Raw genomic sequence first — 27,848 nt, 5'->3', positions numbered from 1 at the left:
GCCAAAGGGGAGCACAGCAAACTGAAAAAGCTCCTGGCCTACCGTGAATCGCAGGTAATGCCAGTGGGCCGGCAGGACAGGGATGTGAAAATATGCGCTCTTCAAGTCCAACGCTACCATCCAGTCTACAGGTTCAAGGGCAGTCAAGACCGGAGCCCGGGTCAACATCTTAAACTTCTCCTTCCAGAGGAATAGATTGACGTTCCGGAGGTCCAAGATGGGGCGCAAGCCCCCTTTGTCCTTCTTGGAGACCAGAAAGTAGTGGGAATAACAACCACGTCCTGCTTCTGGCCCAGGAACGCGCTAAATGGCCCCCATTGGCCAAGAGGGCCATAACTTCCTGTTGGAGAAGCGCGAAGTGAACCCCCAACATGCGGTGGAACTGAGCTGGCATGGCTGGGGGGGTTAGACTCGAAGGGGAGGGAGAAACCTCTGCGGACGAGTTGCAACAACCACTGGTCGGAAGGGACAGAACGCCAGTGGGGAAGGTGATGTTGAATTCTGACCCCACTGGCGCAGGGTACGCCTCAAAGCTCAGACTAGGAAGGCTTTGAGGCAGATGCTGCAGGAGCGGAGGTGGACTGACCCACAAACTGCCCCCCTGTGCCGCCACGGCAGCCTCCACGCCCACACTGAGTTAGGTTCTGCGCAGGCTTCCAACTGAACGAGCGGGCAGGGGCGCCCCTTCCGTGGCCATGAAAGGAATGAAAAGTAGATGTGGCCAGGCGCGGGGTGGAGAGACCCAAGGACTTGGCCGTAGTGCGAGAGTCCTTAAAACGCTCCAGCGCACTGTTGGCTTTATCGCCAAACAGGTGAGTGCCATCAAAGGGCAAGCTCTGGACATCTCGGTGAGAACCCGGTAGATCTCAATCAGGTGTGGCGACGAAGCGCAACAGTCTTAGAAATTGCCCTACCTAGGGATTCCGCGGTGTCCAACCCACACCGAATGGCGAATTTAGCTGCATCCTTATACTCTGCCACAGCCTGGGACAGCACAGCCTGGACCTCTTCAGGACACTGAAGCAACAACTGAGGGACAGTAATCCACACCGCGTGGGAATAGTGGCCCTGCAGACATGCAGTGTTCACCGACCGCAGCCCCAAGCTGGCCGAAGAGAACAACTGCTTGCCAAACTGCTCAAGCTTCTTAGAGTCCTTATCCGGCGGAGCCGTGTGAAAGGCACTCTCGGACGTCGAAGCTTGGATGACCAGGCTCTCTGGCGTAGGATGAGTGGTTAAAAAGGCAGGGTCTCCCGGCGCCGGGCGATGACGCCTGGCGACGTTCTTATCCACAAGGGCCCCTGTGGCTGGCCGCGACCAAGTGCCCAGCAAGACGTCAGTAAGGGCGTCATTAAACGGCAGCAGGGGCTCTACCAATGTGGACGCTGAAAGGAGCACCTGAGGAGATTAGGTTTTAGGGCCACCGTAGGGAGATCAAGGTGGAGGACCTCAGCTGAAAGACCAAGCACCACCGTTTAAGAAGCGCCCTCCTCCATGGTAGACGGGGGAGAGGCAAACCCCGTGTCAGAGGAGACATCAAGGACGCTGGCCTCCTCTAACTCGTCCACCCAATCCTGCTCAGAGTCACACTGACGAGCAAGAGGGTCCTCGGACCCTTCCCAGTCATCCTCCACTTCCGCCGTATGTGGTGCAGACTGCGGCGGCGGGGCAGGGACCGGGGAAGGTACAAATGTAAATGTATGCGTCTTGTAAAGCGCACTGCTGCCCTGAGGCGTCGTGGGGCTGTAGACCGCTGGGGAACCCGTCCTGGCTATCCCTGTGAGATGGTCCCTACTGGGTATCTCGAAGGTGAAACCAGGCATCCCCAGCGAATGTGGGGGGCCGTTGTAGAGATGAGGCAAGCTATTGCCCAGAGTTGCCGAGTGTGATCCCTGGTTAGAGTAGGCACAGAGACGAGAATTATCGAGTCCGCTGACCCTGGTCCACGCCCCTGCCGCGTTGGGAATTGAACCCTGGTCCAGGGCCGTTCTCTGCTTCCGGGTCTACCGCCTCTAACCAGTGAGCCACACCACTCCACAAACGGAGTCAAGAACGGCACTGGACGGGGCCGAACCGGTGCTGTATCCCAATTTGGATCCCAGGTAGGGACAAAACCATCCTGGAACCGGGGCAGAGCGGAACCAATGGTATCCACTGCGGTGCCGGAGGCGGAGCGGAGGGTGGTGCTGGGGCCAGAGCCGGCAGCGCAGGACCTTGTGGCGCCATGGCTGGAGCCAGCAGCTCAGAATGCTGCGGCACCGGAGCCGCCAGGATCCTGACACAGGACCACGGGGGGGCCCAAGAGCGCACCAGCGGGAGCCCGAGGCCTAAACAGGGGGTCCATGGCAGCAAGAAATTCTTGCACCTGTGAGGGAGACGCCGACGAGGTGCATGAGGTACCCAGGCCCTGGGTACCTGGTTGGCAGGAGTCCAGGGCACACTCAGTCAAAGCACATCAGCAGTCAGACAAAAGTGGGAGCATACCAATGCAAGAAAGATGGCACTTTCTCAGAGTGCCACAATAGTACCGTACCCCTTCACAAACCTCCTATAGGGCCCAGTTAAGCCAACGAACGCCCTGGCCTGAGTCTGGGTGCCTAGAACTAGCAAGTCCACAATTGTCTGGATCTGGGGTTGTAAGGGTTAAACTTTGCCTCAATCTACATGACGGTTTGAGTATACAACAAAGCCCTGCCCTATCTTGCACTTGCTTGCCTTGATAGTGAGGCCTGCACTCTGCAAAGCTTCAAGGACCTTTCGGAGGTGGGTCAGGTGATCTTGCCAAATTGAGTTCTAGACAGCAATATCCTCAAGATATGCTGCACTAAAATACTTCAACTCAGCAAGAACTTTGTTCACCAAGCCTTGGAAGGTTGCAGGTGCATTCTTTAGTCCATAAGGCATAACAGTGAACTGATAATGCCCATCTGAAGTTGAGCATGTTGATTTTTATTTTGCTCCAGGGGTAAAACCAATCTGCTAGTACCCTGATGTTAAATCAAAGGTGCTGAGAAATGTGGCTGGCCAGAGTCTGTCAATTAGTTAATCTGCCCTTGGGATAACGTTTGCATCTGTCTTAGTGACAATATTGAGAACTCTATAGTCCACACAAAACATCAGCTCTTTCTTTCTACCCTGGGTGTGAGGTTTGAGGACTAAGAATACTGGGCTGGCCCAGGGACCTTCAGAGGGCTCAATTAGCCCTAGGTCCAGGATCCTGCTGACTTCAGCTCTCATGCTTTCCCTCACTTGGTCAGACTGACTATACAGTTTACTTTTGACAGTGAAACTGTCACCACTGCCCACATCATGGACACACCAGTTAGTCTGACAGAGGTAAGGGAAAAGATCTCAGCATACTGCTCCTGGACTTGCCTGCAGTCAGCTTGCTGTTAGACAGAGGGGGTGTCTGACATGATTACTCCATCCACTAACCGATCGTTAGGACTATTTGATAAGTCAAGTCAAGTCAAGTCAATAAATTTATATAGCGCGCTACATACCCAGAGGGTCTCAAGGCGCTTGAGGACGGGTGGGGAATTACTTCTCGAATATCCAGGTTTTAAGCTGCTTTCTGAATGCTAGGTGGTTTTGAGTGAGGCGAAGGTGCATGGGAAGTGAGTTCCAGGTTTTGGCCGCTAGGTAGGAGAATGATCTTCCTCCCATGGTGGTTTTGTTGACGCGGGGAACAGTAGCGAGGGCTTGGTTGGAAGAGCGCAGCTGGCGGGAGGGGGTGTAGAAGGAAAGACGTGAATTGAGGCATTCGGGTCCAAGTTCGTAGAGAGCTTTGTGTGCGTGGGTGAGGAGGCGGAAAGTTATTCTCTTATTGACGGGGAGCCAGTGGAGGTTTTTCAGGTGACCAGAAATGTGTTCTTTACGCGGGATGTCTAATATGAGTCTGGCTGATGCGTTCTGGATGCGTTGGAGTTTTTTCTGAAGTTTTGCGGTGGTACCGGCGTAAAGGGTGTTTCCGTAGTCAAGGCGGCTTGTAACCAGTGCGTGGGTGACCGTTTTTCTAGTTTCGGTGGGGATCAAGCGAAATGTTTTTTTGAGCATGCGGAGAATGTTGAAGCAAGATGAGGAGACGGCGTTGACTTGTCTGGTCATCGAGAGTGAGGAATCCAGGATGACGCCTAGGTTCCGTGCGTGATCCGTAGGGATGGCTGCTTTTCCAAGGGCTTCTGGCCACCAAGAGTCGTCCCAGGCGGAGGGGGAGGTACCTAAGATAAGGACTTCTGTTTTGTCTGAATTCAGTTTCAGACGGCTATGCTTCATCCATTCGGCTACCTCTTTCATTCCTTCATGTAGGTTGGTTTTGGCGATGTTTGGGTCTTTGGTGAGTGATAGGATCAGTTGAGTGTCATCAGCGTAGGAGATGATGTTGAGGTTGTGTTGGCGTGCGATGGTCGCGAGGGGGCTCATGTATACGTTGAAGAGGGTGGGGCTGAGTGAAGATCCTTGTGGCACGCCGCAGATGACTTCAGTGGCCTCTGACTTGAATGGTGGGAGGCGTACTCTCTGAGTTCTTCCGGCAAGGAAAGAAGTGATCCATTCCAGTGCTTTTCCTTGGATTCCGATGTTTCTAAGTCGTTGTAGCAGGGTGTTATGACAGACTGTGTCGAAGGCTGCGGAGAGGTCGAGGAGGATGAGGGCGACTGTGTCTCCATTGTCCAGTAGAGTTCGGAGGTCGTCTGTTGCTGCGATGAGTGCGGTCTCAGTGCTGTGTTTGGCTCGGAAGCAGGACTGTGAAGAGTCGAGGGATTTGTTGGCTTCGAGGAAGGCGGCGAGCTGGTTGTTGACAGCTTTCTCGATGACTTTGGCCGGGAATGGGAGGAGCGAGATGGGGCGATAGTTTGAGTTCGGTGGGGTCAGCTGTGGGTTTTTTCAGAAGGGCGCTGAGTTCGGCGTGTTTCCAGCTTTCTGGGAAGGTGCCGGATTTGAGGGAACAGTTGATGACGTCTCGGAGGTGTCGTGCTATGATGGAGTCTGCTTTGTTGAAGATGTGGTGAGGGCAAGGGTCTGAGGGGGATCCTGAGTGGATGGAGTTCATCAGGCGAATGGTGGCCTCAGTGGAGATTGGGTTCCAGTCATTAAGGATGTTCAAGGGGGGTGAAGGTACGGCAGAGGGTTTGGTGGGTTGGTCTTCGGGTTGGTTGTTGAAGCTGTTGTGGATGTCTGCGATTTTGTCGTGGAAGAACGAAGCTAGTGAGTCGCAAAGGGTTTGAGAGGGGGTGATGTCGTTGGAGTTGGCAATGGGGTTGGTAAACTCTTTGACGATGTTGAATAGTTCCTTGCTGTTGTGGGCGTTTTTGTCTAGTCGGTCTTTGAATGCGGTTTTCTTGGCAGTCCGGATCAATTGGTGGTGTATGCGGGAGGCGTTTTTGAAGGCGTCCCTGGTGTTGGTGTTTGGGTCTTTTTTCCAGGTCTTCTCAAGGGAGCGACAGAGTTTCTTCGATTTCTTAAGATCGTTGAACCAGGGGGCGTTTTTGCTGCCTAGTTTGATTTGACGTTTTTTCAAAGGTGCTAGGTTGTCGGCAGTGTCGGTTAGCCATTGTGTGAGGTTGATGGCTGCTTGGTTGGGGTTCGATGAGTGGGCAGGGGGGTTTTGAAGAAGCGATGTGGAGACCTGGTCGATGGTGATTTTGTTCCAATTTCTTTGCAGAGTAGGTTGAGGATGGTTGTGGGATGTGGTATTTTTGTAGACAAAGTGAACGCAGCTGTGGTCCGTCCATTGGAGAGCTGTGGTGTGACTGAAGGAAATATGTTTGCTGGAGGTGAAGATAGGGTCGAGAGTGTGTCCTGCGCGGTGTGTGGGGGTATTAACAAGTTGTTTGAGTCCTAGGTTGGCGAGATTGTCCAGAAGGGTGGTGGTGGTGTTGTTCTTTTCCAGGTGAAAATTGAGGTCTCCCAATAGGATGTAGTCCTCGGAGGAGAGGGCGTGTTGGGTGATAAAGTCAGTGATGTCTTCAGTGAATTGTGCACGGGGTCCTGGTGGCCTGTATAGGAGTGTGCCTCTGAGTGTGGTCTTGGGTTCGGTGTGGATCTGGAAGTGAAGGTGTTCGGCGCTAGAGAGGTTGTCGTCTGAGCTGGTTGAGATGCGGATGGAGTTCTTATGGACGATAAGTGGTCAGGGAGAGGCTCGCTCTCTTCTTCCCCGTCATGATAGGGTTTAAAACAATTTAAAGGGTGACCCTTTTGGGGTTACTTCAATTGCCAAGATCCACCAGATAGTTGGCCTTCCCTTTACTCCGGAAGGTCCCTTAAGAGTCCCAGGTTCCATAACCCACTCCACCAGTGCAGCCTTTTGGTCATAAATGTAAATGTATTGCGACTTATATAGCGCACGTATCACCCGAAGGCATCAAGGCGCTTGCCTTGGGAACCCGTCCTGGCTTTTCCCTGTGAGATAACCCCTACTGGGTATCCCCAGGGTGAAAGCCAGGTATCCCGCAGCGGGTGGGCCGCCGTAGTGGAGATTAAGCAACTATTGCCCAGAGTTGCAGCGTGGGACCCCATGATTAGAATAGGCACCGAGGCGAGAATTATCGAGTCCGTGGACATTTTGGGCTCAGGACCCTGCCGCGTCGGGAATTGAACCCTGGTCCCGGGCCAGACCTCTGCATCAGGGTCTGCCGCTCTAATCAGTGAGCCACACTCCTCCACACTCATACCAGAGCTTCTGGAGCTCTTGGCTGGCCTCAAGGTTTTTGGATGTTTTTTTCATGTACTCAGCCATCCTTGAATGGAAACCAAGCTCATCGTCCACTATGTGCTGCTTAGGCTTTTTGAGAGGTCTCTCCCAGCCTTACTTTACAAGACACAATGGTCCCCTTACAGGATGACTAACAGATGTTCAAAGGGGGAAAACTCACTTCCTTCTGTGGTACTTCTCTGAAGGGAAAAGCAGGCATGGTAGCAAGACATCCCATCGCCTAAGTTTTTCAGGGAGTCACTAATCACCCCTTTCAGGGTTTTGGTGAATCTCTCAACTAAACCATGTGTTTGTGGGTGATCGGGGGTGGTGAACTTGTATGTCACCCTACAGCCCACATTAATTTTAGGTAACCAGACATCAAGTCATTACCTCTGTCTGACACAATCTTCTAGGGAAAACCCACCATAGTAAAAATTCTAAGGAGGGCCCTGGCAACTGAAGGAGCAGTGATAGTCCTTAGGGGAATAGCTTCAGTGTACCTGGTGGCATGATCCACTACCACCAGTGAAGGGAGCTGGCTCTGTATATACTGTACCAAAGTGTAGTGTGCACAGAGTCCAGTGGATTCCAAGAGTCATAGCAGAGGCTAAAGTAGATAATACCTGTGAGAAAGTGCCATATTTCTGCAAGGTTGCCCCCACTTTTTGCTGAACTGCTGATGTGCTTTGACTGAGTGTACCGTGGGTGATCCTGACCAGAGATCCGTCGACCCCTTACCTGCCTCCAGCCGACACCTGCAGCCTAAATCCAGAAGGCCCCCCTAACTGCGACCAGGAGCTGGTAGGATCCGACCCCAAAAAGGCATCCCAACACCACCGCCTTGTATGCCCAAACCGACGGTGCCTAACCAACCCCTAACTTCCCAACTTATCTCTCGAAGTGGTGGTTGCACTCAGAAGTCCTTAGTCCCCAAGCCTGCAGTGTCTTTCCAAACGAGAGGTTCTCCATTGAAAACTACAGGGCGTCAGATGTCAAAACAATACTCTGCACCCGGCCCCCCTAGTGCCGCTGAGGGTGACCTTTGGTGCTACTTTGTTTCCCCATTTGCTCCGAGCTAAAGTCCAGAAGCTTTGCTCCCACAGCCAAGTGGCCTGTTAGTCAGCAGCCACCAACCGGAGGCCCCCTATACCCCATTGGATAACATTGGGCCTCAGCACTCTGCACCCGGCTGCCCTAGTGCCGCGGAGGGTGAAACTAGAGTACATTCTTGACCCTGGGGGACCCCGGAGTCTACCCCCAGAACCTCAACTCCCACTACCAAATACTTACCTCAAAACTGATAACACTATTTTCCTCTGTAGGATAACATTGACTGTTTTTCTGTGAAAAGTTTCTAAGTGTGGAGTATGAGAAACTAAAGAAATTCTTTGAAATTGCATAAGCTAACAAAAACGAATTTACTTACCCGTTTTCAGCAAATGTCCCAGAGTAGTATCAAGGTATAATACTCTGTGTAAGCCTAGTAATCTCAAAAGTTAATCTCAAACAATGTTAAGGGTGATGATAGGTATGCACTGGTGAGATGTTCATAACATAGTTCAAAGTGATCCTTATTGATTCAGGCGCTCCTCTTCCTTTGGCCTACCGTTAAGACCAAACTATTCCGAAAATGTGAAGATTGATGGAAGGAGCGTCAAGTTCATAAAATAATCTTCAGTCCAATATTGCAGTCTGTATTTTTTATTTTTCAAGATAATTTCACAAAATTCAAGTTACAACAGAAAAATATTCAATCCAATATGATATGTTCAATCCAATGCACAGATTTGTTTCATCCAGACTAGATGCTTTCTTACAAACGAATAGTCATAGCTCAAACAGACTACGTGTTTCGTTCTCCTAGGACATCAAAGCTCATTAAAATAAACAGCTTTAAATATGTTGGTTGCTGAGCCCTACTTCATTTGAGCAAGAATATATTCTTCACCAAAATCCAAATAAAACAGAGCCATTGAAATCCTGTTAATGTGTGCTTCTGGCCCTTTAAAATTATCTTTAAATCTCAATCCAATTGAAAATCTTGTTTTCCATGCAAGTATGCGGAGTCAAATGTCCCAACACTGGCGAAAACAGGTCCTGATAAATATTTTTCTGTTGGAACTTTAATTTTGTAAACTTTTCTTGAAAAATAAAAAATATGAACTGCAATATTGGACTGAAGATTTTATGAACTGGACACTCCTTCCATCAATCTTCACAATCTCAAAAGTTACTTACCTGCTATTTTACTAAAAAGCCTTTTCAATTCTATGTACTGCATTACTAATAAAAACCTCTGCGACAACTTCATCAACCACCCACCTGACGCCACAGCCGGGTCCCGCCCCCCAGGGATACCAGCCAGCCCACCATCTCCAACTGGACTCCGGTCATGACTGAAGACACCACCTTGACCATGAAAGGCATCCACTTGGGTCCCCCACAGACCCCTGTCCCCTCACATCTACCACAGAGCCGCAGCCGCCATCGCAACCGAACTACAACGCACCACCCTTCCTCCCCGATAACACGAAAATTACCCACGGAGTACCACGAGGGTAATTAACGAGCCGGACCCTCTTCAATCTACATGGCCCCCCTTGCAGCCATCGTCCGACAACAAGGCCTCAACATCGTATCCTATGCTGAAGACACCTAGCTCATCCTCTCCCTCACCAAAGACACCACCACTGAAACTCAACTTCCAGAGAGGAATGCAAGACGTCGCAGTCTGGATGACCAACAGCTGCCTGAAGCTCAACGCCGAGAAGACGGAAGTTCTCATCCTTGGAACCACCCCTTCAGCAGTGGACAAGACCTGGTGGTCGACCGCCCTCGGGAGCCCACCTACCCCCTCAGACCACACCAAAAACCTCGGAATCGTACTCAACTCAATCACCATGAACAGACAGGTCAACGCCGTCACCTCCAGCTGCTTCAACAACCTCTGTGTCCTCTGCAAGACCTTCAAATGGATTCCCCCCAGAGTCAAGGAAGACTGTCACCCACACACTCATCACCAGCAGACTGGACTATGGAAACACACTCTACGCCGGCATCAACAAGTCCCTACTCCGCAAACTCTAGACAATACAGAACACCGCCGCCAGACTCGCCTTGGCATCCCCTGGCACAAACACATCAGCCAACACCTATATAGAATACACTGGCTCCACCAGGAGAAAAGAACCCCCTTCAAAATACTCACTCGTGCATGCAAATGCCTACAAAACAACGGACCCAAACACCTCAATGACAATCAACTTCCACGTACCCAAAAGGAACCTCCGATCCTCCAACCTCGCACTGGCCGAAACCCCGCGTATCCACAGAGCCAGAGCAGGTGGAAGATCTTTCTCTCACATTGCAGCAAAGACCTGGAACGAGCTACCGGCAGACATCAGAAGCGTCCCCTTCCTGAACACCTTCAGGAAGACCATCAAAACCAGGCTCTTTTGGCTAAACAGATCAAGTGAGGAAGGGTGGTGTGCCCACTGTGCTAACCCCATCCCTCAGGTGGGGGAGGAGAGGTGAAGCACAACTCTCAGTCCTAGCCATCTTGCATATGGGGGGACCCAGCCAACCAGAGAGGCATATGTGGGCTGCTGAATTCATATCTGTGCATAGACTGTATAGCAGTATCTCCCCTAGCGGTGGTCACCTGCAGCAGCTGCATTAGTTTGGAAAAGAGTTTTAAGGACAGCCAGGCCTACAGCAGCTTGCTGCTTTGCTTGTACATCTACACAGTAGTGTTTAGTGAAAGTGTGTATGGTAGACCATGTAGCTGCCTTACATATTTCTTCTAGGGGAATGTTTCCTAGGAATACCATGGATGCCCCCATTTTACGCGTTGTGTGCTTTTGGGGGAACTGTCAGTGCGTTTAGCTTTTTGGTAGCATATCTGAAAGCATTTGACTATCCATCTGGCTATTCCTGTTTTTTAAATAGGATTCCCCTTATGTTGTGGTGCAAAAGCAACGAATAGTTGCTTTGTTTTTCTGAAGGATTTTGGGTAATTTATGGAAAACCCCAGACTGTGCAACAGCCGGAGTGTCTGAGACATATGGCTTCCACACTGCGCGTACGAGTTGGCCTTTATGAGCCAATCGTCAAGGTATGGAAACACATGGATGTGTTGCCTTCTGAGGTGTGCTGCTACAACCGCTTGGCATTTTGTGAAAACTCTTGGGGCCGTAGTTACCCCGAAGGGGAGAACTTTGAACTGATAATGTTGCCCTTCTATGGTGAACCAGAGGTATTTTCGGTGAGCAGGATGTAAAGGTATGAGAAAATATGCGTCCTTGAGGTCTAATGTAGCAAGAAAGTCGTTTTGCTGGAATAACAGGAGTACTTGCTGTAGAGTAATCATATGGAAATGCTCTGAGTGTATGTACTGATTTAGCGGTCTGAGGTCTAGAATGGGTCTGAGGGATCCATCTTTCTTTGGAATTAGGAAGTATAGGGAGTATACTTCTGTCCCCTGAAGTTGAAAAGGGACTGGCTCTATGGGTCCCTTTTCTAGCATGGCCGTGACCTCTTGTTGTAACAGTGTGATGTGTTCTTTGGACATAGGACGATGTTTGGGTGGTATGTTGGGTGGAGTAGAAGTGAGCTCCAGGCAGTAACCATACTGGATAATTTGTCTCACCCACCTGTCTGTGGTAATGGCATTCCAGACTGGTAGGAATTGACTTATCCTGCCTCCGACCGGTGTTGTGTGGTCTGGATCAAGTCACTGTTTGTTGGCAGTGGAGGCTCTGGTGTTACTGCCGCCACGTCCCCTGCCCTTGTTATGGTTTCCCCTACAATCCACTCTGTTGGAGCCCTTATTAAAGGTACTCTGGGTGTTACTCTTGAAGGTAGAGGAAGCCTGTGATGTGTTGCCTCTGTAAGAGGAGCGACGAAAGGAACCTCTGTGTTGTTGAAAGTGCGCCCATAGACTTAGCAGTTTCAGTGTCTTTATTAATTTTGTCTAATATTGAGTCTACTGCTGTACCAAACAAGAAATCTGGGTTAACTAATTGGTTGAGGATTGTGGATTGCATCTCGTTCTTAAAACCAGAGATGCGCAACCACGCATGCGTAGTAACACGCTAGTATTAATGGATCTTGCTGCTGTATCAGCTGCATCCAGCGCACATTTAATGGAAGCATTGGTTATAAATTTTCCTTCCTGAATGAGGTCATTAGCTTGAGCTTTAAAAGGTTATGGTAAATGCTGCAGCAAACCCTCAAGTTCATCGTAATGCGCCCTATCATAGTGTGCTAATAAAGCCTGTGTGTTTGCAATCCTCCATGAAATGGCAACTTGTGAGGCCACTCTTGCCTCAGGCTTCTAAGAGCTTAGACTCTTTGTCAGGAGGGGGAGCATCTACTGTTGTCTGGGAGTTGGCTCTCTTTCGGGCGTTAGCCACTACTAGTGAGTCTAAAGGCAACTGGGATTTGATATAGGCAGGGTCGGAAGGGGCTGCCTTATATTTCTTCTCTATTCTAGGATTGAGTACACGCGCTCTGGCTGGGTCTTTGAATATGTCTGGCCCGTGTTTTAGTACCCCTTTTAACATAGGAAGTGTCCCGACATGTTTCTCAGAAGTAGGAAAGGTGTCAAATAAAAAGTCCTCTTCTATGGGGTCAGTGTGCATGTCCACATTGTGATATTTTGCTGCCCTATCTAGCAACTGGTTTAACAGAATGGTGTCGTCTGTAGGCGACTGTTTTGTAGGGTATGTGGAGGTGTCTGGGATGGGCTGTGGATCATATGGTTCCTTTTGGTCATCCCATGGGTTATCTTGTGCATCAGGATCCTGTAGCTCAAAGTTTCCATGAGGATCTACCCCCATGTTCTCATCCTCATCATACTGTGAATGTGTAGGAGAGTAAGGCACAAAAGGCATATTAGGATAGTGAGGAGGAGGAGTGAAAAGTCTTAAGGGAGATGTCCCGAAGTCTTTTTTCTTTGGAGGAACAGGGGAAGGAGTGTCCGTGTCCAATGGTCTCTTTTTCTGATAGTAAACTGTAACCCTTCCTGTTTCAGGGTCTATGTACTGTTTAGATTGTTCCTCACTCACTGGATCAGGATGGAAGAGTTCTTCCTTGACTGTCCGTGGCGCCGATGGGTTTGGCTTAGCGATTAGTCCGTGACTCTTTGGCTCGGGAGCCTTTGGTCTTGGAGCTTTCTCTGGTTCGACTGTTACATTAGGGTCGGAGACCTTTTTCGGTACTACGACTTGGTCCCTGTCGACGTTCTTCGGTACCTTAACAGTCTTTTTTGGTTCTTGGACCTTCTTTGGCTCGACAACCTGTTTCGGATCGACCGGAGTCTTTGGTTCGATACGTTTGTCCTGTTTTTTATGCTGGACGACCTTTTTCGGCTCGATGTTTTTGCTCGAGTCAACTGCTTTTTTCCTGTCGACTGGCTTTTTCTTTGGGTCGAGTATCTTCTTTGGATCAACGACCTTCTTTGGCTCAGCGCTCTTTCTGCTCGAGAGCTTTCGGCTCGAGAACTTTCTTGGGTTATCCGACCTTCTTTTGTTCGAGAACCTTCTTCGGTTCAACGACTTTCGGGTCGACAACTCTTTTTGGTGCGACGACCTTGGGTTCGACAACCTTTTTTGGGTCGCCAACCTTCTTTGATAGAGTGTTACTCGGGCCAGGTATATCAAGAGGCTTAGTCTTGGGCTTCGGAGCCGAGCCGGAAGGCGGGGCTTCTGAAGTAACTTGTTGATCTCGGCTAAGGCCCGTAGGCGATGCGTTGACCGGAGCCTTTTCTTTCAGAATGATCGGGTCAGGGGCTGAGTACTCACTTTTTGCCCCGGCGTGATCTGGTCATCGGAGTCCGACTGGTCCTCAACGGTGACGATTTCTAGATCAGAGTCTTCCGCTTCCGGGAGGTCGTGTTCGTCATCGAAGATGTTCTCCGGTGCCTGCCGCTGCATCTCTTGCCTAGCGGCCCGTCGATACCGGATGGTTTTCTTCGAACGGAATTGGGCACACGCTGAGCAGGTTTGTTCGTTGTGGTCTGGTGACAGACACCTGTTGCATACTGTATGTTTGTCAGTATGCGGGAACTTGGCGTGGCATTGTGGGCACCTTTTAAACGGACTTTCCATCGACGGCAATCCCACGTGGTGTCGAAAAGGCCCAACGGCCCGCGTTGACGACCGGATCGAGGTGGAGAGTTAAATCGAGTCAAGGAGTACCGAACGAGAACAATACCGTCGAGTTAGAAGGCCTTTTGGCCTTAGAAAGTAAGTTAGTTTTGATTCCGAAGTTGGAGTAGAGGAATAACATCCGAACCCAATGGTGGAAAAAAACCAATCTGAGGATGGAGAAGATGCCGCTCGCACTGTAGTCCAGGGGTGGAGTCACCTATCTCGTGATACTTCAAAGACTCTTCCAGGACAACAAAGTGCAAACATCCGGACCCCACACTAGGCGGCGATCTATGCACAGATATGAATTCAGCAGCCCACATGCCTCGAACAAATAAATACTTCAGGCTTGGACCAGGAGGCTGGACAAAGGCTAGATAGCTGAGGGACTCCTGGGCACCATCAATTGGGCTTCCCAAAGTCAGAGGACAGTAGATGCAGGGATACCTTCTGGTGTCAGGTTTCCTTAGCTGGATGAGGATGGTGCAGGGGCGCCTTCGAACAGGCTGCAGGGGTTGATGATGGGTCTTGGAGAGGTCAGCCACCGGTGAAGACAAGGCCAGGATCGCCGGTGAGACATCTCAGGGTAAGTGGTCCACTTGAACTCGGAAGTTATGTGCAGAATCGTCGATCTGCCTAGATCTTGAGTCTGGTGTTGGTTTCTTTGGGTTGGACAAATCCGGTGTTCATGAGAGACAGGAGTCTTTTTCGAAGACAGTGCAGGTCCTCCCGGGTTTTTGAGGTAGCTAGCTGCGGGCCACGCCGGTTTCTGGAAGCAGGGTTGCCAGAGGAGGAGACAGACGGGAGGGGCTGTGACCAAATCTGTTATAGTCTTCTCCACTGCTGCACAGCTCTTCGGTCTTTCTTCGGTCGTCGTATCTGAAGAGACAAGGTTCAGGGGTGCACCTAAATACTAGATTTAGGGGCGATACAGGGTTGTGCAGGTTAGGGCCAATGGGTCGTTCCAATAGGGTGTCTACATCCCCTAATATGCCAGTCTCCAGTGAGAAGGGGTCAGAAGCCTCTTCCCGATTGGATGGGTCCCCCGCATCTTCAAGATGGCGAGGACTGAGATGTGGGCTTCATCTAGCCTCACCTTCTTAGGGTGGGGTTGGCAAAGGTGGGCACACCTCCGTTCCTAGCTAGGTTTTCCTGCTGTTTCTCGTGACCAAATTGGAGGTCAGAACCGATGGTAGCCAATTGCTAACAGACAGCAGGTTTTGGAAGCAGGGACCTTCCCCACCCTGGGGAAAGAGGCGTGACATACCTGTGCTTTGTTCCCAGAAAGCAGAGGGCTCTCTACCCAGGGGTCCAGAAATCTCTCTGGTGGTGGTAGGTGGCTGGGAGCCAGTTAGGTAACACCAGAGCAGGTCGTATTTCAGAGGGCATCTCTAAGATGCCCTCCAAGTGCATTTTTCATTAAATCCCATACTGGCATCAGTGTGGTTTTAATGTGCTATGAAGCATAATACCAAACTTCCTAGACTTCAATAGAGCCATCATGGAGCTGTGGAGTTTGTGTTGACAACCTCCCAGCCCATGTACTTAAAATGAAAGGAATATGCTACTTACCAGTATGCATCTGTCTTGGCATGTAGGGCTGCTGACATTCATATCTGTGCATAGATCGCCGCCTAGTGTTGGGTCTGGATGATTGCACTTTGTTGTCCTGGAAGAGTCTTCGAAGTATCACGAGGTAGGTGATTCCTCCCCTGGACTACAGTGCGCATGGGCATCCTTTCCATGCTCAGATTGTTTTTCGCCATTGTGGCAGAGGTAGAGATAGGAAAGTAAGCGATGTCCAGGCTAGAGATAATGCTGCAGCTGCGACAGGCGCCGGGGAGGAGGGTGGGCGATATGAACAGATGCATACTGGTAAGTAGCATATTCCGTTCGAGGCATGTGGGCTGCTGAATTCATATCTGTGCATAGACTGAATAGCAGTATCACCTCTAGCGGTGGCCACCTGTGCTCGCTGCAGCAGTTTGGAAAAGAGTTTTGAGGACAGCCTGGCCTACAGCAGCTTGCTGTTTCGCTTGCACGTCTACACAGTAGTGTTTAGTGAAAGTGTGTATGGTAGACCATGTGGCTGCCTTACAGATGTCGTCTAGTGGAATATTTCCTAGGAAAGCCATGGATGCCCCCATTTTCCGTGTCAAGTGTGCTCTAGGGGGGGACTGTTAGAGTGCGTTTAGCTTTTAGATAACATATTTGAATGCACTTAACTATCCATCTGGCTATTCCTGACTTTGAAATAGGATTTCCCTTGTGTTGTGGTGCAAAGGTAACAAACAGCTGTTTTGTCTTCTGAATGATTTTGTTCTGTCCACATAGTATAGTAGAGCTCTCCGGACGTCTAGCGTGTGCAGGGCTCTTTCAGCTACTGATTGTGGATTCTGAAAGAATACCAGCAGTTCAATTGCTTGATTAATATGGAAGTTGGATAGACTTTAGGCATGAATTTAGGGTTTGTTCGAAGAACTACCCTATTAGCATGTACCTGCATGAATGGCTCTTTAATTGTCAGTGCTCGCAATTTGCTCACTCTTCTGAGTGAGGTAATGGCAACTAAGAATGCGACTTTCCACGTTAGGAATTGCAATTCGCATGGGTGTAGAGGTTCAAAAGGAGGTCCCATGAGTCTGGTAAGCACTATATTTAGATTCGAGACTGGGAAAGGAAGGTTTCTTGGAGGGATCACTCTTTTCAAGCCCTCCATATCCATAAATGCTTTTATAGCTGGTATCCTGAAGAGTGAAAGGTGTTGCCTGTTCTGAAGGTACGCTGCTATAGCAGCGAGGTGTAGTCGTATGGAAGAGTATGCCAAGTTACATCTTTGTAAATGCAACAGGTAGCATATAATGTTTTGTATGGAAGCGTCTAATGGGTTGATTTGGTTATTGTTGCAGTAAATAACAAATCTTTTCCATTTGGCTGCATAGCACGCGCGGTAGGTTTTCTTGCCTCCCGAATGATGTTCATGCAGTCTGTGGGCAAGTTGCGGTATCCGAACTCTAGGACCTCAGCTGCCAGATCGCTAGGTTCATCTGATTGGGATCTGGGTGTCTTATTTCTCCATGGTTCTGAGTCAGAAGATGGGGTGCTAGGCAGTCTTTGATGAAGAGCCACTGAAAGTTCTAGGAACGTTGTGTACCATGGTTGTCTCGCCCATGTGGAAGCAACTAGGATCAGGGTGAGCGAGTGTTGCCGCAGTTTGCGTGCCACCAGCGGGATTAGCGGTGCTGGGGAAAAAGCGTACGCAAATCTGCCTGACCAGTTCATCCATATCGAATTGCCCAGTAACTGCGGATGTGGGAACCTGGCGGCAAAGTACTGGCATTTGGAGTTTTCTTTTGTGGCAAACAGGTCTACCTCTGGGTGACCCCATTCCTCGAAGAATGGTTGGAGAACCTGGGGGTGAATCTCCCATTCGTGTATTTGCTGGATGTGCCTGCTGAGCAGGTCGGCAATCTGATTGTCCTTCCCTGGAAGGTGTTCTGCGAGTAGAAAGATGTTTTTTGGGATCGCCCACCACCATATGCTCTGCGCAAGATGGGACAGCTGTGGAGAGTGCGTCCCCCCTGTTTTTGGATATAGTACATTGCGGTCATGTTGTCCGTCCGGATCAACACCGTCTTGTTGTACACGTATTTTTGAAAGGCTTTTAGGGCTAGGAATATCGCTAGCAACTCTAGTTGGTTGATATGCCATTTCTTCTGTTTGTTTGTCCAGAGCCCTTGTACTGTGTATTGGAGGAGATGGGCTCCCCAGCATGTTAGTGATGCGTCCGCTGTTAGTACTAGTTGTGGAACTGGCTCTTGGAACAGTCGCCCCATGGAAAGGTTTTGTGGGTTCCACCACTGCAGAGAGTTGTGAGAGCGACTGTCCACCAACTCAAGGTCTTTTAGTTGTCCACAAGCCTGGTTCCATTGCCGTGCAAGGCATTCCTGTAATGGGCGCATCTGAAGTCTGGCATGGGAGACGATGAATATGCAGGAGGCCATCATGCCCATGAGCTGCATGAAGACTTGAGCTGTCAGGGAGTGTTGTGGCTGGAATTTGCGAATGAGTGTCTGCATGCTGGCTATCCTTGCTGTGTTTGGATAGGCCTTTGCCACCGAGGTATTTATAGTGGCTCCCAGGTATTGCTGTATATGGGAAGGTTGCAGATGCGATTTTGCGTAGTTGACTGAAAAGCCGAGGCTGTGCAGCAACTGGATTGTCTGTGAGGTGTGTGCTGCGCACTCTTGGTACGACTTTGCTTGAATTAGCCAATCGTCCAGGTAAGGGTATACATGGACGTGTTGCCTTCCGAGATGCGCTGCTACTGTGGCTAAGCATTTTGTAAAGACTCTTGGAGCCGTGGTAACCCCGAAGGGCAAAACCTTGAATTGGTAGTGTTGCCCCTCTATTGTGAATCTGAGGTATTTTCTGTGGGCTGGATGGATGGGTATGTGGAAGTACGCATCCTTGAGGTCTAGTGTTGCTAGGAAGTCTCCCTGTTGTAGCAACGGGAGCACTTGTTGTAGAGTGATCATATGGAAGTGCTCCGACAGTATGTATTGATTTAGGGGCCTGAGGTCCAGTATTGGTCTGAGGGAACCATCCTTCTTGGGAATAAGGAAGTATAGGGAGTATACTCCTGTCCCCTGCTGATGGAAAGGGACTGGCTCTATGGCCCCCTTTTCCAGCATGCTTTTAACCTCCTGTTGAAGTAGGGTGATGTGTTCTATGGACATAGGACGATGTCTGGGCGGTATGTTTGGTGGCGTAGAAGTCAGTTCTAGGCAATAACCAGACTGGATAATTTCTCTTACCCACCTGTCTGTGGTGATAGCGTGCCAGACAGGTAGGAACTGTTGTAGTCTGCCTCCGACTGGTGTTAAGTGTTCCGGAGGCACCGTAAGGAAGTCACTGTTTTGTGGAGGCAGAGGCTCTGGTGTTATTGCCTCCACGCCCCCTTCCCTTAGGATTGTTACCTCTGTAACCACCTCTGTTTGTGTTCTTTGTGAAGGAACCTTGTGTGTTACCTTTGTAGGAGGTAGATGTTTGTGAAGCATTTCCTCGTGTGTTTACTCTATATGAGGAGCACCGAAAGGAGCCTCTATGTTGCAGAAATTGCAGTGCACCCATGGATTTAGCGGTTTCTGTGTCCTTTTTCATTTTGTCCAAGATGGTGTCCACCGCAGGACCAAATAAAAAGTCAGGGTTAACTGGTTGGTTTAGAATGGTGGACTGGACCTCATTCTTAAAGCCGGAAACCTTCAGCCATGCATGTCTGCAGAGAAGCACACTAGTATTAATGGACCGAGCTGCGGTGTCTGCAGCGTCCAGTGCACATTTAATGGAGGTGTTGGAGATAAACTCCCCCCCCGAATGAGATCATTTGCTTGTGCTTTAAATGGCTCGGGCAAATGTTGCATAAGGGTTTCTAGCTGATCGTGATGTGCTCTATCGTAACGAGCCAGCAGTACATGTGTGTTAGCTATTCTCCAAGAATTGGATGCCTGTGCAGCTACTCTTTTGCCGGAAGCCTCTAGGATTTTGGACTCCTTATCAGGGGGGAGGAGCTTCCCCTGTAGTTTGGGAGTTGGCCCTTTTCCGTGCGTTAGCAACCACCAAGGAGTCTAGTGGCAGTTGACCCTTGATATAGGTGGGGTCAGTAGGAGCCGGTCTATACTTTTTTTCTATTCTGGGATTGATTACCCGTGCCCTGGCTGTGTCCTTGAAGATGTCAGGTGCATGTTTTAGGACTCCCTTTAGCATTGGAAGTGTCTTGACACTCTTCTCTGCAGTTGTGAAAGTGTCAAAGAGGAAGTCTTCTTCTACAGGGTCACTGTGCATGTCCACGTTGTGGAACTGTGCTGCCCTGTCTAGCAGTTGGTTAAAGACTACTGTGTCATCAGTGGGTGATGGTTTAGTAGGGTAAGTGGGCACATCTGGGATAGGATGTGTATCATAGGAGTCTGTTGGCTCCTCCCAGGGTTCCTCTGGATCTGGATCTTGAGGAAAGTCATATAGGGGCTGTGGTTCATACCCTGTGTCCCACTCATCGTGGTTAGAAGGTGAGGTAAATGCAAGTGGTGTGGAGGGCATGATAGGTTGAAAAGGGAGTGAGGGCCTAGTGGGAGAAGTGCCAAAGTCCTTTTTCTTGAGTGGGATAGGTGAATCAGGAGCAAAGTCCAAAGGCCTCTTCTTCCTATGCAGGATGGTAACTTTACCAGTGTCTGGGTTAATGTAAATCTTTGCCTAGTCCTCGGATGGATCTGGGTGGAATAGTTCTTACTCTACAGTCCTGGGTTTAGGCTTGGACCGTGTAGGGTCGACAGAGGCAGGTTTGTTGACGACCTTTGGTGTTTTGCTTGATTTCTTGGGCTCGGGCCCTAATTTGGGCTCGACTCGTTTCGGATCGACGGGAACTTTCGGGTCGACACGGTGTTTGTGCTCCGTAGGCTTTTTTGGGTGAGAGCCTTTCCCCGGATCGACGGTCTCCTTGGGATCGACCGGTGTCTTTGGAGCTGTTGCTTTTGGGGCGACAGGTTTGTCCGGCTTCAATACGGCACCGGATGCCGGGTCGATGGTTTTTGGAACCGCAGGCTTGGTCGGGTCGGCGACCTTCTTCGGTTCGACGCCCTTTGGTTGCGTGCCCTTGTTCGGGTCGACGGATTTTGGCTGATAGGCCTTTGCGGAGTCGACAGTCTTCTTTGGCTCGACAGTCCTCTGCTGTGCGGCCTTTTTTGGAGTGACGCCCTTCGGATCGACTATCTTTGGGTCGCTAACCTTCTTTGGCTCTGGAACCTTCTTCGGGGCGATGGTACTGGGTCCTGGGGTTTCTGAAGGTTTCGGTTTCGGAGCCGGGCCGGAAGGCGGGGCTGTCGAAAGTCTTTTTTGATCTTGGCTAAGGCCTGTTGGCGATGCCTCGACCGGAGCCTTTGGCGAGGGGTCAATTGGTGTCGGGGGCAATGTACTCACGATTTGGCCCGACGGTAGTTCGTCGTCGGAGTCGTCCTCGACTGACGATCTCTAGGTCCGAGTCTTGAGCGTCGACTAGCTCCTGGTAATCATCGAAGATGTTGTCGGGTTCTGGTGCCCGTCGCTGCATTTCTTGCCTGGCGGCCCTTCGGATCTGTATAGTCTTTTTCGATCGGAACTGGGCGCAGGCCGGGCAGGTTTCTTCCCTATGGTCTGGGGAAAGGCACTTGTTGCATACTGAGTGTCTATCAGTATGGGGGAACTTCGAATTGCATTGGGGCACCTTTTGAAAGGGCTTCTTTCCATCGATGGTCGGCACACGTTGCGTCGAAAAATCCCAGCGTCCCGCGCCGACGACCGATTCGAGATAGAAAGTTGTATAGAGTAGAGAGGTACCGAACGTAACAATACCGACGAAGTCGAAGGCCATTTGGCCTTTAGAAAATGTTTGTTTCAATTCCGAGTTGGAGTATAGGCGTTTGCATCCGAACCCAATGGCGGAAAAAAACAATCTGAGCATGGAAAGGATGCCCATGCGCACTGTAGTCCAGGGGAGGAGTCACCTACCTCGTGATACTTCGAAGACTCTTCCAGGACAACAAAGTGCAATCATCTGGACCCAACACTAGGTGGCGATCTATGCACAGATATGAATTCAGCAACCCACATGCCTCGAACATGGCTCCACTGCACTTACAATGCCTGTGAATGGTACAGACACTGTATTGCTCATGCAGAAATGCCCTCACCTGGGTATGGTGCACCCTGCCTTTAGGGCAGTAAGGCCTGCTAGATGGGTGACTTACCTATGCCACAGGTAGTGTTGGGGGACATGGCACAGAGGGATGTGTGCCATGTCGACTCTTTAGTTTGGTCTGCAACAAACACTCAGCTAGCAGTGGCAGTGTTTGGGAGTTAAGGTGAGAGGGTCTGACAGTGGCACAATACATGCTGGAGCCCTCAGAGGCCCTCTCTGGTCACAAGGCCCTTGGTAACAGGGGTACCTTTTAGAAGGGACTTATATGTGGCCCAGAGGTGTGTCAATTATGGGTGACAAAGGGACAGTTTTGGGAAAAAACAGGTGCTGGGGCCTCGGTAGCAGGATCCCAGCACACACACAGTCAAGCTGGCATCAGGTATGTGGCAGAACGTTCGGGGATAACCATGCAGTAAGGGGCTAGAGGACCTCTCCCCCCCCAAAAAAAACCAGCTCTTTAGTTTGAGTTCAGATGATGAAATCTTGAAAAAAAGTTAATACAGAAAAAAATACCTGCAAATTTGCATTCATTAATGTGTTCATATTGTTTTATACATGTTGCTGATATTTTGTGATACTGACCAGACCCAAAATTTCCTTGTGAGGTGAAAGGCCTTCCAGCATCAGGTATACGAATAACTTGAGAAAGTTTCTCAGCTATGGCCTAGACAAGAAAAATGAGAAATATGATGGCATGCATACACATCCTTACAATGCTGCAAATGCTATGCATTAGCCTGACTGAATATAATAGGTTACAGGTGTTATGCTGCAATTTATTTTAAATGACCTGCATGCGCACAGCTGTGCAACTGAATTCTCAAAATAAGGGGGCAGCAGAAAAAGCCATTACGGCTCGTCATATGAAAAGAACCATGCATACACTGGAAATCAAAACCGATTCATGCTGCAAAAAAAGCATCAAGGTGGTAGAACAATCATTTGAACAGCAGCTATAAAATAATGGGTAAAGGAGTGCAAACATATGCAAGTACAATGAAAAACAAGTTAGCAGGAAAAGCCTACTAAGCTTTTGTAACAATACTGCTAGTGGATATTCAATTCTCCTGCAGACTCATCATATTAGGAATACCCACCATGACTGGATCTGGAAACTTTTCCCACAGCAATAGCTGTCAAGCATCACCAACTGCTACCATGCGGCTTCATCCGCGACTTCGTCCCCAAGGGTGTGATGACTTTGGAACATATAATGTCAATCGAAGACCATCTCCCAAAAGATCCCACCAGAAAAAAAACAAGAGAAGTCCTTTTCTTTCTTGAAGAAACAGTTTTGCTCCCTGTGCCATCTGGAGTGTCAATGGTGTTCCTCGATAGCAGTGTCTCCCTTGAAGCAAAACCCTCAGAAGACTTTGCAATTACTGTGCAAAAATCGAGCAATGAATTTGTCTTAAAAAAGTATGGGTTTTACTATATTTTAAAAACAAACAACAAAAAGAACAAGTCTCTAGACAATGTCTAAAGTCTTACATGGTCACTGCCAAAACGAAAATGCCTATTTGAAAATTCAAGAGTGACCCTGTAATGATTGGTGGGCCAGCTACCAATCAAGGAGTCTGATCCAGATTTAAGAATGGGTCAATAGAATCCCATGCTGTAGAAGAAATGTTACTTAACTGTACCTACAGAATGCCAGAGTGAATACTCTTCATGCAAACTCATCTGCCAATTTAGAAGATTATTTGCATAGGAAGCTGGCTCTCTATGAGATACATCGAAAATTGGATATATCTTGTAAAGAGAACAGGGGTTACCTTAGGAGTAGACTGGGCTCACTATGCAATCCCAAAGTGCTATAATAGGGAGTAGTGTGGTCGAGCAGCCTTAGGCTTAACACAGAGGAGTACAAGACGTGTTGGAAACAGCAAATGGCTGGGGTACCTCACATAACGGCAAGCCTTTGAAGTTGCTTCTTCGTGGTCCCTGCCCATACTGGGGGAAGAGGCTTGGCACCTCGTCCCAGGATGTGCATTGTTCTAGACCTCAGAAAGCAGCAGGCTCTCGACCCAAGGGTCCAGAAACCTGTCTGGTGGTGGCAGCTGCCGAGTAGTCACTCAGATAGGACACTAGATTTAGGTCATTTTTCAGGGGGCATCTTTAAGATGCCCTCTGAGCCCATGTTTCATTAAATCCCACAGTGGCATCAGTTTGGGTTTAATGTGCTGAGAAGTTTGATAACAAACTTCTCAGTTTTTCAGTAAAGCCATTATGGTGCTGTGGAGTTCGTAATGACAAACTCCCAGCACCATATACTCTTAATGACATTACTGCACTTACAATTTCTAAGAATTGGTTAAGACATTGTAGGGATACAGGGCTCATGCACCTGTAGGAATATGCTACTTACCAGTATGCATCTGTTCTTGGCATAGAGGGCTGCAGAGTGGTACATTTATGAATAGATCGCCATCTGGTGTTGGGCTCGGATGATTGCACTTTGTTTTTCTTCTGGAGAAGTCTTTGTCGTCATAGGTGACTCCTCCTCTCGGTGTTAGTGCGCATGGGCATCGGCTCCATCCTTAGATTGTTTTGCCATAGTAGGGTTAGATGGAGTAGTGTAGTGTAGTACATAAAGATATGCCCATGTAAATGTATCTAAATAAGATAATGTTGGGACAGACACAGGTTTCCGGGGAGGCAGGGAGGGCATGTACCACTCTGCAGCCCTCTATGCCAAGAACAGATGCATACTGGTAAGTAGCATATTCCGTTCGAGGCATATGGGCTGCAGATGGTACATTTATGAATAGATTGTACAGCAGTTACCTCCCTAGCGGTGGTCACCAGTGTCTGTCGCAACTGTCTGAAATAGAGTTTTTAATACAGCTTGGCCCACTCTGGCTTGTTGTGCAGCCTGTACATCAACACAGTAGTGCTTTGTGAATGTATGTGGTGTAGACCAAGTTGCTGCTCTACATATGTCATCTAGGGGAATGTTCCCTAAGAATGCCATAGATGCTCCTAGTTTTCTTGTGGAATGAGCTCTAGGAGGAACAGTTAATGTTCTCTTTGCTTTAATGTAACATATTTGTATACATCTTACAATCCATCTTGCGATGCCTGCTTTAGAGATAGGATTGCCCTTATGTGTTGGGGAAAATGCTACAAATAGTTGTTTAGTTTTCCTGAAGTCTTGTGTTCTTTCTATGTAGTATGAAATGGCTCTTTTAACATCTAGTGTATGTAGAGCCCTTTTTGCCACCGTCTGTGGCTTTGGAAAGAAGACTGGTAATTCCACTGGCTGATTGATGTGGAATGCTGAAATTACTTTAGGCAAGAACTTTGGGTTTGTTCTAAGAACCACTTTATTCTGGTGTATCTGTAGGAATGGTTCTTGTATTGTTAATGCCTGTAACTCGCTTACTCTTCTGAGTGAGGTAATGGCTATAAGGAATGCCACCTTCCATGTAAGGAATTGTATTTCGCACCTATGCATAGGTTCGAAGGGTGGTCCCATTAGTCTGGTGAGTACTACGTTGAGGTTCCAGACTGGGGAAGGTGGTAATCTTGGTGGAATGACTCTTTTAAGACCTTCCATGAATGCTTTTATCGCTGGTACTCTGAACAGTGATATGCGCTGCCTGTTTTGTAGGTATGCTGCTATAGCTGCTAGATGTACTCTGATAGATGTGTACGCTAGATTACATTGCTGTAAGTGTAACAAGTAGCAAATAATCTCCCTTGTTGATACGTCTAGAGGGTTGATATTGTTATTAGTGCAGTGTATAGCAAACCTCTTCCAATTAGCTGCATAGCATGCTCTGGTGGTTGGACGTCTCGCTTGTTTAATTATTTCCATGCAATTTGGGGGGAGATCTAAGTACCCAAATTCTAGGATTTCAGGAGCCAGATCGCTAAGTTCAATTGAGTTGGATCTGGGTGCATTATCTCTCCATGGTTCTGTGTAAGGTGCATGGGTAGAATTCGTAGCTTTTGATGTGGCACTTGTGAGAGTTGCAGGAGCGTGGTGAACCACGGCTGTCTTGCCCACGTGGGTGCTACTAGTATCATGGTCATTGAATGTTGTTGCAGTTTCCTGACCACTAATGGGATTAGTGGGAGAGGGGGAAAAGCGTATGCAAATTTGTTGGACCAATTTATCCATAACGCATTGCCCTGCGACAGGTGATGTGGGTACCTGGACGCGAAGCTTTGGCATTTTACGTTCTGATGGGTGGCAAATAGGTCTATCTCTGGTTGTCCCCATCTTTGGAAGAATGGCTGCAGTATTTGTTGGTGCAGTTCCCATTCGTGTATTTGTTCCGACTGTCTGCTTAAGATGTCTGCTATCTGGTTTTGAACTCCTGGTAGGTGTTCGGCTAACAGATAGATGTTTTGAGGAATGGCCCATCTCCAAATCTCCTGTGCTAGTCTGGATAATTGGAGAGAGTGCGTCCCCCCCTGTTTTTGAATATAATACATTGCTGTCATGTTGTCTGTTCTGATCAGGACTGCTTTGTGGATAACATGTATCTGAAAGGCTTTCAATGCTAGAAACACTGCCAGTAGTTCTAGATAGTTGATGTGCAGTGTTTTTTCCTGCACACTCCACCTTCCTTGTACTGTGTATTTGTCCATATGTGCTCCCCATCCGGTGAGCGATGCGTCTGCTGTTATTGTCACCTGTGGAATTGGCTCTAGGAACGACCGCCCCTTGGTAATGTTTGTTCTGTTCCACCACTTCAGAGAGCGGTGTGTGCGGTCGTCTACCAACACCAGATCCGTAATCTGTCCTTGAGCCTGATTCCACTGTGTCGCTAAGCATTCTTGTAGCGGACGCATTTGTAGTTTTGCATATGGTATTAGCAGTATGCAGGATGACATCATGCCTAGTAGCTGCATGAACACTCTTGCTGCTAGTGAGTGTTGTGGCTGAAATCTCTGAATGATTGTAAGCATTGCTTGGACTCTTATTGGGTTGGGGTACACCTTGGCTTTTTCTGTGTCTATGGTAGCCCCCAGATATTGTTGAACTTTGTTTGGTTGTAGGTGTGACTTTGTGTAGTTCACCGTGAACCCTAGCTGGTGTAGTAGCTGAATTGTCTTTTGTGTGTGTTGCAGACACTCCTCTTGCGACCTGGCTTTTATTAGCCAGTCGTCCAAGTATGGGAAGACATGAATTTGTTGTCTTCTTAGGTGAGCTGCTACCACTGCCAGGCATTTTGTGAACACCCTTGGTGCCGTTGTGACACCAAACGGCAGGACTTTGAACTGATAATGTTGTCCTTCTACCACAAACCTGAGGTATTTCCTGTGGGCTTTGTGAATAGGGATATGAAAGTAAGAGTCTTTTAGATCCAGTGTAGAAAGAAAGTCCCCTTTCTTCAGTAAAGGAAGTACTTGTTGGAGCGTGACCATGTGGAAATGTTCCGAATTTATGTATGCGTTGAGGGGTCTTAGGTCCAGTATTGGCCTTAGAGACCCGTCCTTTTTGGGGATTAGGAAGTATAGGGAGTATACTCCTGTTCCCTGTTGGTGCTGTGGAACCTTCTCTATGGCATGCTTTTCTAGCAGTGATATTACTTCCTGTTTTAACAGTGTCAGGTGATCTTGTTTCATTGGACGCTGTTTGGGGGGGATGTTTGGTGGGGTAGCTGTGAGTTCTAGGCAATAACCATGTTGGATAATTTGTCTTACCCACTTGTCTGATGTGATGTTTTCCCAGACAGGTAGGAACTGTGATAGGCGTCCCCCTACCGGTGTTATATGGTCTGGGGGAAGCTCTATGAAGTCACTGTTTTGGGGTTGGAGAGTTGCGGTTGTTGTTGTTTCCGCGACCTCTACCCTTGTTGTTGTTACCCCTGTATCCACCTCTAGAATTACCTCTGGGTGATGTAGGTGTAAAAGAGGTTTGCTGTTGGTTTGTACCTGTACTTTTGGATCCTCCTCTATAGGTGGATCTACGAAAGGAACCTCTTTGTGTCGGCTGCTGCAATGCTCCCATTGATTTAGCCGTTTCTGTATCCTTTTTCATTTTTTCTAGGGCCTCATCTGTCCCTGTGCCAAAAAGTGTTTTCCCATCAAAAGGTTGATTAAGTAACGAGGTTTGTACCTCTTGTTTGAATCCTGACACTCTGAGCCATGCATGTCTCCTTAGCATGATGCTTGTATTTGTCGACCTTGCCGCAGTCTCTGCCGCGTCTAGGGCGCACTTTATTGAAGTGTTAGTAATTAACTTCCCTTCTTGTATAAGTTGATCAGCTCTCTTTTGATGTTCTTTAGGGAGATGTTTGATGAGTGTTTCTAACTCATC

At 48.8% G+C, this 27,848-nt stretch overlaps 1 protein-coding gene across 1 annotated transcript in view; it reads right to left on the bottom strand.

The window, feature by feature from the left end:
* The window catches only part of LOC144829050 (uncharacterized), a 491,023-nt gene that overhangs the window by 81,294 nt on the left and 381,881 nt on the right, over positions 1-27,848 (bottom strand). The window contains exon 19 of the mRNA XM_078687792.1: positions 22,157-22,238. Within this exon, the coding sequence (XP_078543918.1) occupies positions 22,157-22,238 (82 nt within the window). The remainder of the gene's footprint in view (positions 1-22,156; positions 22,239-27,848) is intronic.

This window comes from Lissotriton helveticus, chromosome 4_1, assembly GCF_964261635.1.
Source record: "Lissotriton helveticus chromosome 4_1, aLisHel1.1, whole genome shotgun sequence".
NCBI classification, from domain to species: Eukaryota; Metazoa; Chordata; class Amphibia; order Caudata; family Salamandridae; genus Lissotriton; species Lissotriton helveticus.
This window is presented reverse-complemented; position numbering and strand designations above follow the sequence as displayed.